General features: G+C 44.3%; 1 protein-coding gene across 6 annotated transcripts in view; it reads left to right on the plus strand.

Annotated features, from left to right (window-relative positions):
* Positions 1-102: 102 nt before the first annotated feature.
* The window catches only part of TPP2 (tripeptidyl peptidase 2), a 68,361-nt gene continuing 54,279 nt past the window's right edge, over positions 103-14,184 (plus strand). For all 6 annotated transcript variants that reach the window (XR_013824843.1, XM_079902903.1, XM_079902904.1 and 3 more), the window contains exons 1-2: positions 103-340; positions 7,927-8,055. Coding sequence is in view for 5 of the 6 variants with exons in the window: in XM_079902903.1 (XP_079759029.1) it covers positions 176-340; positions 7,927-8,055 (294 nt within the window). In the remaining variant the exon portion in view is untranslated. The remainder of the gene's footprint in view (positions 341-7,926; positions 8,056-14,184) is intronic.

The raw sequence follows: 14,184 nt of genomic DNA on the forward strand, positions 1-14,184 counted from the left end.
GTTGGCTTACGTAGCAGCGCGCGATTGGCCGCCTCTCCCTGGCGGGCCTGGATTGGCCGGTGGCTGGCCCCGCCCCTCGCCCCCGCCCAGGCCCGCGGCCGCCCGGGTGTCCTCGCGTCGCTCGTCCGCGCGCAACCTGGCAGTTTGCCTCGTCTTCGCCTTCCAGCTTGCGTCCATGGCCACCGCAGCGAACGAGGAGCCCTTCCCTTTCCACGGCCTCCTCCCGAAGAAAGAGACTGGGGCCGCGTCCTTCCTCTGCCGCTACCCGGAGTATGACGGTCGGGGGGTGCTTATCGCCGTCCTGGACACGGGGGTCGACCCCGGGGCTCCGGGCATGCAGGTGCGGCAGCCGCCGAGGGCCCGGGCGCGGGGGCGCGGGCGGCCTGCCACCGGGCCGGGAACGCGGAGGGGACGCGGCGTCGGAGCCTCGCAGGCCGAAGCCCGCTCTGCGGCCGAGGGGGAGCCGCCGGGAGGAGGCGGAGGGCCCGACGGGGGGCGGGGTGCGAGGGGCCGGCGGCCGGGCGCCCCGGCTGGGCCCTGATCCCGGCCCAGACAAAAGCGGCTGGTCGGGGCGCCCGGGGCCGCCGGTCGCCCAGGAAGCCCCTTCCTACCCAGGCGCCTCCAGGCCCGGGCCCTCGGGCTTCTGCCCAGCACACCGCCTTCTTCCGCGGGTGCCTCGTGTCTTGGGCACCAACCGGCGGGTGCCTGTTATTTGCAAAGGAGGATTTTACTGTTTTGTTATTCATGGGAGCGGGGGGTGGGAAGGAAACAGGGAAGGGGCAAATGACCTATCAGAACTTCATTTTTATTGCTGTCGTTCGGGAGGTTTGGTTTGGGGAGGAATAGTTTATCTTGAAACACGAAAGCCGGCTTTCAAGAAGATAACTCGGTCAACTTCCGGAATTGTTTCCTCTGGTAGTTTCATGTATTCTATTTTTAACTCTCTTCCGCAATGTACTTGTTAGGGTCAGTGAAACGCATGGCTTAGTCTTTGATATAAAGAAGAACCCAACTTTGTTTTTGGCGAACTCTTCAGACTGCATTAAATTATCCTTACGTATTTTTTTTTCAGCCTCAAAATGTAAGACAACATACTTCATGATTTTTTAAAGTTATTTTGTTTTGCCCTAGCCACCTTTGAAATCGTTAGATCAAGGTACCATGCCGAAAGGTAATTTTTAAAAATGTGTCTCTCTGTTGAAAGCATTCTCATTAAAGTCTTCAAAGTTTGACTTTTGTAAATTTAGTAGCCTGAGCCTTACACCGAAACCCAGCAATAAACAGTTTCAAGACTCATCTCCCAAATGTCTAACCTAATCCTCCTGTACGCTGATCTCTTCCTTGTATCAGTCTTTCCACTGTATTTCTTAAAACTCTGAAGTTTAATAATTCTCCTCCCCCATGCCTCTCCCTCCTCTGCATCCCTTATTGTGCTCTTGTATAACTGAGGTAGCATTTTGGAAGTTAGGATGTAATGCCGGGGGTGGGGGGGGTGGGGAGGGAACCAGTCCGGTTCCCAGTCCGGCCGACTCTGTAGAGAATCCCTCTGGGAACGTTGTTCCCTCCTGTTCATTCTTCAGCAGCACTCTGGAGCGCAGGACCCCTCATGGTGGCCCTGCCAGGCAGCTCTGGTGCATCAGAGAGGAGCAGGTGATGCGTTCCCTCCTGGTAGCTCTGGTTGTCCAGTTTTCTTAAGAGCTCCGAAGATGTACAGCAGTGACAGCTATCACCTCATTGAGGCTTCATTACAGTGCAGTAATGGTTTCCATTCTGGTGTGGTGTGTGTTTACTTTTTATAGGGATAAGTGGGAGGAGAACAGCTGGAGTAAGTGGTCACTGGCTCTTTTGTCCAGATAATAAGGGGATCAGAAGAGTTTGGAGGAGTAGTGTCTCAGTAAAAATGCTTTTGTAGAATTTCCCGGACCTGCTTATCAGATAATTCCATTACTCTCTCTATCAAGTAGCAGTAATTCTCATCCCACAGTGTTGCTCTGAAAATTGAGGCGATTAATTACATGTGACTTCTTAAAGTGCTCATGGAAAGTGTTAAACAAACACTGATTTTTTTTAAGCAAGGCTATTTAGTAGAGGGAGTTTATGCTGGATCTTGAATCACCATCTGTCTGAAGGATGAATACGCATTAGATATTATATGCATGTAATAATAAATGTTTGAGCAACAACATATTTGAAGTAAAATGAAAACATAACTCTTATCTTCTAACAACTTGAACTCTGAGAGATTGACCTAAACATGGCCATCTGAAAGAAGTTCACTAAGGTGGCTTGCAAACATGAGTGAATTTTTAAGGTTTTTTTCCCCCCTTTACCTTTAACAAATGTATCTTGTAGAGCTGTGTATACATCATTAAGATGAGACAGTGGATAGAAATAAAGTGGAAGGAAAGAGTGAAATGGGAAGAGGAGGTTGAACTGGACATTTGGAAAGGCAGGTGGTGTCTGAGTAGGGGACTAGGGGTGCAAGGGAGAGTTTTCAGGAACACAGTGGGGAGTCCCATTCTTCGGTGACGGCCTTGGGCCCAGTTCTCTTGTGATAGCGTGTAGGCTTCTTTAAATGTAGAGGGTGGCCAGCATGAGAGGAGGAGTAATTAAATAAATGATTAAGTCTTTTCCTCAGCAAATATTCAGGCACCTGCCAGGTCCCTAACATTCTGCGTTAAGAGATGATGTAGTCCTGCAGGTAACTGTTAACAGAAGTTGATCAGGGGACCAGTGAAAGCTGGAGCAATCAGGCTTCGCGGACAAGTGATGGGGCTTGGACTGGACCTGGAAATAAACCCATGGTAGCCAGCGGGTCTCCTGGCTGCCATTGGTCACCCTTCACATGGCCAAAGTACTTTCCTTAAAAAACAAAACAAAACAACCCATCACACCTTTGCTTAATATAAAACAGAACTATTTGGGCATCCCAGTTGTCTTTGCGTTGAAACCGCCAGATTTGAACTTTGCACAGCTCTTTGCCATTCAGCTTCAGCTCTTTGCGTAGCCTCGGTTCTCATCCCACTACTTCTTCTGTCCACATCCACTCCGCCCCACCATTGAAGCACCCCACCTGTGCTTCCACCAACAGCATTTCACAGCTTTGCTCTCACCCAGATGTTCCAGGTCTTTCCCCAACACATGCTTTTGCACGTGGGGTTTAATCTGCCTGCAGGCCTTCTACAATCACCTGTAAACGCCTACTTAATCCCTTAAGACCAACTGGGCCTTCACCTGTTACCTTTGGGGTTATCTAGTGATATTAATTCAGCCCCCCACTGTGTATTTATGTGTATGTGCCAACCACTGTGTTAGGACCTGGGGGTTCAAAGAGGAGTAAGGCCCAGTCCCTGGTGACAGTTATTTAGTTTGCTCTCATAGCAATTTTTTCATATCCTATAGCACTTAAAAGTTTTTTTTTTTGGCCGCACTCAGGCCCTCAGCAGTGAAAGCACGGAGTCCTAACCACTGGACTGCCAGGGAATTCCCTAAAATGTTTCATTTTAGTATATCGGCTTATATACCTTTTTCCTGGTTCAGTTAAAATTCCTTGAAAGCATATATCCAAATTCATTTTGTATGAAATGTGCTTGTAACATTTTGTGTTGAATGGAAAAAAATATATATATATGTGATAATGTCCACAATTTCCTCATGGGAAAAAAATAGTTTGGGAAGGAGGAAGTAGTCCTGTAAAAGTCTTTCTAATTTTACCTTCACTAAAATATAATGGAGTACAGTAAGGAAGTTATCATAGGTATGTACTTGGTTACTAATAGTGGGTGCTCTCCATTAATTTAAGTTTTATTACCTCCCTTTCAGTTAGCCTTTCCTGATTCCCCCAAGCTGGATTTTGTGTTCTTACATGCTTTCCTAGACACTGTCCTTATCATTATTATTTATCGTCCTATATTGCTGTTCTCTTTTTTTTTTAATAAATTTATTTATTTATTTGGCTGTGTTGGGTCTTCGTTGCTGCACGCGGGCTTTCTCTAGTTGCGGCGAGCGGGGGCTACTCTTCCTTGTGGTGCGCGGGCTTCTCATTGCAGTGGCTTCTGTTGTTGTGGAGCACGGGCTCTAGGTACGTGGGCTTCAGTAGTTGCAGCACTTGGGCTCAGTAGTTGCGGCGCACGGGCTTAGTTGCTCCACGGCATGTGGGATCTTCCTGGACCAGGGCTCGAACCTGTGTCGCCTGCTTTGGCAGGCGGATTCTAAACCACTGCGCCACCAGGGAAGTCCTGTTCTCTTTTCTCATTTGTTTTCCCAACTGGATTGTAAGCTTTCTGAAAGCAAAGCCTGTCTTATTCATTCATCATTATGTTCTTAGAATAACAGTCATTTAATAGTGTTTGTTTATGACATACCATTCTTTGCTTAAAGGAGTATTTTCAGTATCTTCCCTGAAATTTCAAGTGGATGCTTATACGTTCACTTTGGCTTGTGCAGGATAGTTTGCAAACCTTCCCCCTTTTGTTCCAATCCTCTACAAACCCTCACCAACTTCACTGTAACTGTTTCAGTGGAGACGCAAAGTAACGTAGATTCTTGATGTTTGGGGAGAATATCTTTGGGCCATTTCTGTTCTGTTCGGCCAGTGGCGCCCAGTAAGCATCTCAGTCTCCCACCCCGTTCCCAGGGCTTATCACCTTAGCTCTCCTCATAGTAACTGTGCCTTCAGGCCCATGGTACCCCTCCCCGTCCTCAAAGATGAGGGATAGAGTTCCAGTGTTAGCAGTTCAGTTTCCTGGCCTCCTCCCAGAGCGCCTCTGCAAAATTCTCAGCTGATTTGCCTTTTTAAAACCTGTCCTTCCTAACCCTAAACTCCCTCTTGTATCTTCTTATCTCCAGTGGAGTGGTTCCCTTTACCTAATGGTTGAAGGAAGGAGTAACTGCATGTATGAGAATTTTTAATGTGAGAGAGAGAGAGAGAGATCCTAGTGAGAAAAACTTGTGGCAGTTGTAGATGGTAAATAAACCACTAAATCCCACTAGACTTTCTTCCTTTGCTCACACTCATAATGAGGTTTCTAATGAGAGGGATCCGTGTCTGACTGGTTAGTGATCTCTTGTGATTCTCAGTCTCAAGTCACCGAAGTTGTTTGGTCATTGAACGAGAAAGCGAAGACAAATGGTTTGTGTTCTTAGGGCTGTGGTGTAGCTTTCAAATTATGTGCTTATTTGGAATACATTTTAAAATAGATTATTTGTTTATGGTCTTGGTACATGATCTGGCTAGTTTTAACTTTATAGGAGAGTATTAACTTCCTCTTAGTGGCTTCTATTTTTGTTAGATTTTCTTACATTTTTCTTCATTCCTTTATTTTCTTTTTATTTTATTCTTAAAGATACTAGCCAGTCCCTTCAAAATCAGTGTCTGATTTGTTTTTTTTTAATAAATTTATTTATATATGTATTTATTTTTGGCTGCATTGCGTCCTCGTTGCTGTGCATGGGCTTTCTCTAATTGTGGCGAGTGCAGGCTGCTCTTCATTGCGGAGCGCGGGCTCTAGGTGCACAGGCTTCAGTAGTTGTGGCATGTGGGCTTCAGTAGTTGTGGCACATGGGCTCGGTAGTTGTGGCATGTGGGCTCAGTAGTTGTGGCTTGTGGGCTCAGTAGTTTTGGCGCATGGGCTTAGTTGCTCTGCGGCATGTGGGATCTTCCCGGACCAGGGCTCGAACCCATGTCCCCTGCATTCTTAACCACGTGCCTCCAGGGAAGCGCCTGATTTAAGTTTTATCATAATTTTATCACGGTTTGGTATGATTTCTGCAGTGATTTTTGTTTAATTATGATTTTGAGCCTTCTCAGTATGTTAGAATACTTATTACTAGTATAGACAGCCCCCCCAGAAATGAACATCCAGCTGATGAATTACCATACATAAAAGTAACAGCTGTGCGGCCCCTGACAGAGCTGTCAGCCCCCAGTTGGTCGATGATTGGAGTGAGATCCGGGATCCACCAGCCACCCCCTAGTTTTGCCTTGTCAAAAAAAAAAAAACAACGTGTGTTTGTTTCCTCCACATAGTGAATTCCCCCGCCTCCTTTTGGGTGCACCCTAACTGCAGAGCTCTGAGGACACTGCAGTTGGTGTTGGGGAGGAGGGCGTGAGACCAGAAAGACTCCTAGTGATGGACACTACACTTCGTCTTAAAGAGGGGGAATTCTCCGGGTGGAAAAGGAATCTGAAGGCTGTACTCTTGTCATACTATAGGCATTTTTTTACATTCCTGTTTCTCTCTTGAGGGTGGGGGGGGGGGTCTTCATTTTTGTGTCTTTTTTGTGTCTCCACACCTGATTCCTGCTGGTAACTCAGCATGTATATCTTGAATGCTGCAAATTCCCTTTGCAAAGCTAGCCCAGAAAGAGCCCCAAAATAGTTTTTCCCACAAAGGCAATAAGGATATTCAGTATTACTGTTAGCTATAGCAGCCAGCATGGCCCAAATGAAAGTCTGGGGCTGGCCAAGAAACCACAGCTGAGGAAAATCAATCTTAATGCTAAGTAATTTGTGTCAGGCCATCCAACAATCCCATATGCCTTGAGTACCTAACAGGCACTGCTAGGTTTGGGGTAGTTTGGTGAATAAAATAGACATAGCCGTTGCCCTTATGGAGCTTATCTTCTGACAGTGCAAACAGGTAAAGAGTCACAAACAGTAATTACGAATTGAGTTAAGTTCTGTGAAGGAAACAAGGTACAGTGAGAAAGAGTAATCAGGCTTAGGATGACAAGCATGTAAATGAGATCATCAGGGAGGCCTTTCTGAAGGGGGCGGTATTTTACTAGAAAGTGGAAAGGTGAGACTGGGATACCTGTGGAACAACTGAAGAAACAGAGAATTCCCAGCAGAAGGACCTGGCGCAGAAAGTCACGAGGCAGGAGGAAGGTGGCCGCGTCCAAGGAGTTGAAAGCAGACCAGGTGGTCAGAGGCGGGAGTGACTGGCACCCTGGGCAGGGTCCGCTCCCGCTGTCTGTGAGCCCACTGAGGGTGTTCAGTGGAGGACTGCCACAACCCGACTGGCTTTGCTGTTGCTTGTGGAGGGCCTCCTGGGAGCCAGCATTGCGTATGAGCAGGAAGTGGTGGTGGTGGAGAGGTTCAGGACACCAGTAGTGAAGAATCCAGGGAAGGTGGGTCTGAACTGTACTTTAGAGGTAGAAGGAAGAGGACTTCCTGAGAGATTTGCTGTGAGGAGTAAACTAAAGAATCTGAGGACTCTGTAAGTTTCTGGCTTGAGCAGCTGGGTGTGTGTTGGCTTCCTGAGATGGCAAGGCCTGGGGAGAGACAAGTTTGAGTGCTAAGTTTGAACTTGATTTAAGAAGTTTGAGTGTTAGTGTGACCTCCAATAATGAAATGTTATTAAACATTTTCCCCTTAAAGTTTTGTCCAACCAAAAACTCACTTTCTTCAGACCTTTTCTCAAATGTTAACCTTCTCAGTGATACCTTTCTTGACCAGCCTAATTAGTGTTGAAAGCCCCATACCACCTGTCTCCTTTCCCTGCTTGATTTTCTTCCTAGTAGTGATTACCATCTGACGTGTTATATATTTGACTTGTTGATTGAGTCCATGTAATGATTGAGTCCAGAGTGTGTGAGGTCAGGAATTTTGTGCACTGATCATTGCTGTACTCCCGACACCTAACAGAGTGTGGCCTGTGGTAAGTGCCCAAGAAGTATCTACCTGAACACATGAAACCACTTGAAGGATTCTGTGCTGTTTTCTGTAACTAAATCTTCTCGTTAGTATCTGTCAGGCTTTTGGCTTAAAACTTCAGTTCTCTTTTTAAAATGAATGCAGATTTTATAGGATATTTTAGGTATGGGTACATGTGCATGCACACACACACGTACGGGAGCTGGCATTGCTTTAAGGATAAAAACTAAAATCTATAATTCATATTTTAATTGTCTCTTAATTTTCAGGTTACAACTGATGGAAGACCGAAAATCATTGATATCATTGACACAACAGGAAGTGGTGATGTGAACACTGCTACAGTGGTAGAGCCCAAAGATGGTGAAATTATTGGTCTTTCAGGAAGAGTGCTTAAGGTTGGAGCTTTTATCTTTTTATTGAATTTTTTTCTTTTTTTTTTTTGTACTATCACCTCAGCATTTTACGTTTTTACCTTACATTTCATGGTATGGTATTAGTTACCTATTGCCATATAACAGATCACCTCAAAACTTCATGCTTTAAAACAACAAACATTTGTTATTTTACAGTTTCTGTGAGTTGGGAATCTGGATGTGACTTAGCTGGGTGCCTCTGTTCAATATCTCTCCTGAGCTTGCTAACTGTCGGCCAGGGCTGTGATTTCATCTGAAGGCTCGATGTGGCTGGGGAAGGGGAATTTGTGGTTATTGGCAGGCTTGGTTCCTCAGCACATGGGCCTCTCCATGCGACTGCTTCACAGCATTCAGCTGCCTTCCCCAGGGCAAGCAGTCAGAGAGAGCCCAGGTGGAGGCTCTGGTCCCTTTATAAAATGATGTTGGAAGTGGTGCCTGTTGCCTCTGCCATGTTCTTTTCATTCACAGTGAGTCAGTAGATCAGCACACACTTACAGAGAGGGGATTTTACAAGGGCATGGGTACCAGGTGGTGTGGACCCTTAGGGTCCATCTTAGTGGAAGTTATTGTTATTGTTGTTTGATAGTGGGCTTGGAATTGGGATTTTTTTTTTTTTCCAGTATGGCTGCTGAATTCTAAAAATTTTAAGATTTAAGTGGAAAGGTGGGAAAAGTGATGAGAATGTAGTTTTGCCTTCCGCTTTTCCCTTCTGGGAACTTGAACTTGAAATATTTAGGCTTTAATATTTGTGGACTTAAATATCTGACCTTGTCTTATTCCATGTACTTGGCAGAAAGGCTGGGGTAAGCTAACATGAAAGATGATTAGGAAACAAACATAAAGCAGTTCATGAGATATTAGCTAATGGGTTTGTTAGATGGCAAGAATTTGATTGTGTTTCAGTACTCTTATCTTTTCAAACAATAAGCAGAATTAGTTTGGAAGGTAATTTGTGGTTATTTAGATATCTAAAGAGCTATATTTAACTTCCCATCTTTTACCATCTATCTGAATCATGTTTAGACCTTGTCTCTCAGGTAAGATCGTCACGGCAGTGTATTAGTTTTCTGTGCAGCACAACAAGTTAACACAAACGGCAGCTTACCACATACGTTCCTACATTTACTATCTCACAGTTTCTGTGGGTCAGGAGTCTGGGCACGACTTTTTGTGGTCCTCTGCTCAGGGTTCCACAAGACCTCAGTCAGGTGTTGGTTGGGACTGTGGTCTCAACTGAGGCTCAGGATCATCTTCCAGGTTCACCTTGTTGTTGGGAGAATTCGTTCATGACAGCGTGTTTCTTCAAGGCCAGCAGGAGAATCTCTGCGACCTCGGGGGTGACCCCAGTCTCTCTTTTAAAGAGCTTGCCTGATTAGGTCAGGCTCACCATGGCACTCTCCTTTTGATGAATTCAGTCACCTGATGAGGGACCTTAATTGCATCTGAAAAAGCCCTTCACCTTTGCCATATTACTTCCCATAACATAATCACAGGAGTAGTATCTCCTTATGTTCACAGTTCCGCTGCCTGTCACAGACAGATGGCAGGCATTCATATCCCAGTTTTGCTTCTTTTCCCGTGTGTTGTGGACTGCATGTGTGACCCCTGAATTCGTATGTTGAAGCCCTAACACCCAGTGTGATGGTAGTAGGAGGTGGGACCTTTGGGAGGTGATTAGTGTTAGTTAGATGAGGTCATGAGGGAGGGGCCCTCATGATGGGATTAATGCCTTGATAAGTGCCCTTCTAAGGGAGAGCTTGCTTTCTCTCTGCTCTGTGAGGACACCACAAGGAAGCCATGCCTGCAGGCCAGGAAGGGCATCTCACCAGAATCCGACCATGCTAGCACCCTGATCTCGTGCTCCTTCAGAACTGAGAAAACAAATGTCTGTTATTAAACCACCCAGTCTGTGGTATTTTTTTATGGCGGCCCAAGCTGACAAAGGCACCATGTGCTTTAAAAAGAAATACTGCAGGGAAATGACTTTCTGCACATCTGAATTGCTCTGTCTTTCCCAAGTCAACTTGTTATTTAGAGTATGTTTCAAAGAGAAACCTGGGATTCCTGTGAGTTACAGTACTCTGGGAAACTAGAGAGCATTCCTAGTAAGTCAGGCAGATTTAGAATCATATAAAGTATCAATAGTATCCTCAAAAATCTATTTTTGAATAGTTGTAGCCCATGCTCTAGATAAACCATCCACACTTGTAATGTTACTAGTGCTTAAAGGTAGAATTAGTGTATTGTATACATGGCTGTGAAGTAAGATCAGAAAATCCATAGATCGGTATTTACATCCTTTCTCAACTTGGTGATATATTTCTTTAGCTGTGCTATTAACTGTTCTCAGCCCATCAGTATAGTGAGTTTTTTTAATTTAATTTTAAATTGTATCCAATATGTCTACATAGTTTAAAGAACCTTCTACAAGGCTTCTAAAGAAAAGTTCACTCCCCTTTCCATGGATCACCACTAATTCCTGCTCAACCAGGGTTAAGGCTTTGATATATTATCTTCAGAGTTTTAAATGACAAGCTAAAATACTTTTTATTCTAATTTTTACCCCCTAGTTTTAGACTTTATCTGTAGAATTAAAAGTGGAAGAAGAGGGTTTAGCTCTCTGGTCCTTCATTTCTGAGAAATTTTCTTGCATTGTCTCTTGGGTTACTTCCTCCCACTTTTTTGCTGTTCTTTTATCTGGGACTCCTGTTAAGCGGACACTGACCTCTTTAGTTGATCCTCCAGTTTTCTTATGTTTTCTACCTTTTCTTCATTGCTTTTGTTTGATTTTTTTCCTTCCTGAGAGAGTTCCAAGATGTTCTCAACATTTTCTTCTAGCTCATGTATTGAATTTTGCCAATTTTTAATTGCAGAAGTCTGTTCATGTTCCCTCAGAGCACATTTCTGTGTCATGTATACAGTGTTTTATCTGCGAGAATATCATTGTCTTGAAAAGTTCTGTCTCATGACTTCTTCTGTTCCTCTTCTTCCTCACCTTCTGCTTCCTCCCGCCCTCCCTCTTTCTCCTGATCTTGCTCTCCTTTTCCTTCACCTCCTCCCGACCCTCCTCCTGCTTCCCCGGCCTGTTCTTCCGTGTGCTTTGCTTTTGACCTGAGCACTTTTCCTCGGGTGTCCCCTCACCGCAGCTGTCTCTGATTTAGTGGCACATGAAAGGTGATTGGAAGTTCCCTGCTTGTGGAGAGTCTGTGGTGTGGGTCTCACTGTAGGGTCACGATACTATCATGGGAGGCCCCAGGATCTCCGTATATGGTATATTTTTTTCCATTGAGATGCCCAGTTACCTCAAAGAGGACCTTCACCTGTTTGACCTGGAGTTTGGGGGCAGAGGAGTGAGAGAGGAGCCTGGCCCTCAGCATCTGGGGACCTGAGCCTTGAAAGGCACCCGGGGAGAGTTCTTGCAGACTCTTCACTGTGCCTCGTCTCTCCCATCCTCTCTAGAGAGGATGTAGACCTCTCTAGAGAGTTCACATCCCAGCTGTCTCTCATCACCTTCATGCAGGATGTGGGGGTAGGCAGCAGGGGACTAATTGGTCCTCATACCGACTTTCCACCCGTCTTCTTGGTTACAGTTCCCTTCTCCAGCCATACACAGACCATAGTTACACACATGTTCAGTTAATTTTTATTCAAGCATGTGCAGGTGTTCAGATATTTTGCAGTAGTCATTAAAAAGAATAATGTTGTTAGTCACTGGGATTCTAGCTAGTGGGATCTCTCAGAACTCTTTAGTACAGAGTTTTCAGAAAGCAACACAGTAAAGTCTTCAAGTTTCTTTGATTTAACCGTGCTTTAAAATGAGTCAAATACCTGTATTCTACTTCTTCTTCCAAATAGCCTGTGAACTGCTGACGGTTAATGTCTAATTCTTCTGCCAGTTTAAGATCAACGACAGGTGCTTTGAAGATTCCTGCCGTCTCATCCTCTAAGGATGCTGTTCTAAGCTGTCTTGAGAAACTGGCAGTCCATTACTTATGGCCAGCGGTACTCGTAGGAGCAGGTAGAAGCAAAAGAGTGAATAGAAGGATAACACCTTTCATGGTAAATTGTACAGGCAAGAAGAAAAGTGCATGAAACACACATGTTCAGTTTAATGAGTAATTTAAACAGACGCCATTTTATCCACCCAGATAGGACCGAGAGCGTTGCCAGGCCTCAGAAGCTTTCTGTGTTCTCCAGATCACAGTGCATTTTGACTTTTGTGATAATCTCTTCTTCGCTTTCCTTTACAGTTTTACCACCTCTATGTGGATACATGGAATATATTTGTTAGTTTTGCCTACTGTGACCTTTATATGAATGGCCTCATTTGAGTGTCATTTCATGTCTTCTTTTCCTGGGTGTTTGCAAGATTTATGAGATTCAGCCATGATTTGCATGGAGCGATGATGTGTTGAGTTTCATTGCTGTGCCTGTGGCATAGTTTGTATGTACCACATTCTGTCCATTCTGCTGGGGGGAACAGTTGAGTTGTTTCCAGTTTGGAGCTGTCACTAACAGTTCTTTAGAGAACATTCTTGCAAACAAATCCTGTGCACACATGTACAGATAGCTCTAGGATGTGTACCTCTAGGAGTGGAATTGCTGAGTCATAGAGATACACCTTTAGTAGGTGATGCTGAACAGTTTTTCCAAGTGTTTGTACTAAAATACATTTCTACCAGCTGTATATAGGAGTTTTAATAGTTGCACTGCTAATAACACTTGGTGTTTTTAGGCGTTTAAAATTTTGCTTATAGGCTGGGAATCTAGCTGTATCACGTTGTGGTTTTAATTTGCATTCCTCTAATTACTAATATGATTGAGCACCTTTTCATATGTTGCTTAGACGTTTGGATTTCCTGTTTTGTGAAGTGCCTCTTCGAGTTCATTTGCCCTTTGTTTTTAATACTGAGTTGTTACGATTTGTGGGATTACCTGTCCTTGGGTTACATGTGTTTCGGGTGTCTTCTCCCACTCTGTACTCATATTTTCACTTTCCAGATGATGTCTTTTGATGAGTAGGAGTTCTTAAATTTGATGTAGCTGGATATCAATCTTTTGCCTTTTTGTTTGGGGCTTTTTGTGTCTTAAGAAGTCCTTCCTCCAGCTGACAACCAGTGTGAATCAGTGGCCCTCAGTCTCACAGACAGAGGGAAGCGAACTCCATCACCAGTCAAGTGCCAGATGAGAGTAGGGCCCTGGCTAGCACCTCGGTTGAAGCCAAGTCGAGGATCCAGCTAAGCTGTGCCAGCTTCTGATTGATGGAATGTGTAAGATTGTAAATAGTGTGTTCTCTTAAGTCACAAAGTTTGCCGTATTTATAACACAGCAATAACTAATACACTCAGCAAAGATATAGAAACTGTAAAAACACTCACATGGATATTTTAGAACTGAAACTTACAATGACTGAAATTTTAAGAAAGCATCACTGGGTGGATGTAGTAGCAGAATGGAGATGACGGAGGAGTCTGAGTCAGTGGACTTGAAGATCAACCAGTGGAGAATATCCATTCTGAATACTGAAGAGAAAAACACTGAAAAATAGCTAACTTAGCTTTGGGAGCTTGTAGCTCAATAACAAATGGTCACATATTTGCATCATCAGACCCCAAGAAAGAGGAAAAGGAGTGTGCTGCTGGAAAAAAAATATTTGAAAAAATAGTGGCAGAGAATCTCCCAAGTGTGGCAAAGATATAAACCTACCAATTCTAGAAGCTGAGTGAACCCCAGGTGAGATAAACCAAAAGAAATTCATGCCCAGAAACATTCTAATCAGATTGCCAAAAATGAAAGACAAAGAAAAAAATCTTGAAAATGGCCAGAGAGAAGGGACCCATTGTATAGATGGCAAAGATACTCAGATGACTTTAGCTTTCTCATCAGAAACCCTGGGGGCCAGAAGGATGTGGTACAACATTTTTCCAGTGCAGAAAGAAAAGATCTGTCGATTGCAAATTCTATATCCAGTGAAAATATGTTCGGGGAAAAGGTGAAATAAAGACGTTCCCAGATAAGGTAGATCTAAGGGTATTTGTAGCCAGCAGATACACTTTTAAAAAATAGTAAAAAGAGGCTTTTCAGACAGGAAGAAAACATGGAGCAGCAGAA

This window comes from Stenella coeruleoalba (genome assembly GCF_951394435.1).
Source record: "Stenella coeruleoalba genome assembly, chromosome: 18".
NCBI lineage: Eukaryota > Metazoa > Chordata > Mammalia > Artiodactyla > Delphinidae > Stenella > Stenella coeruleoalba.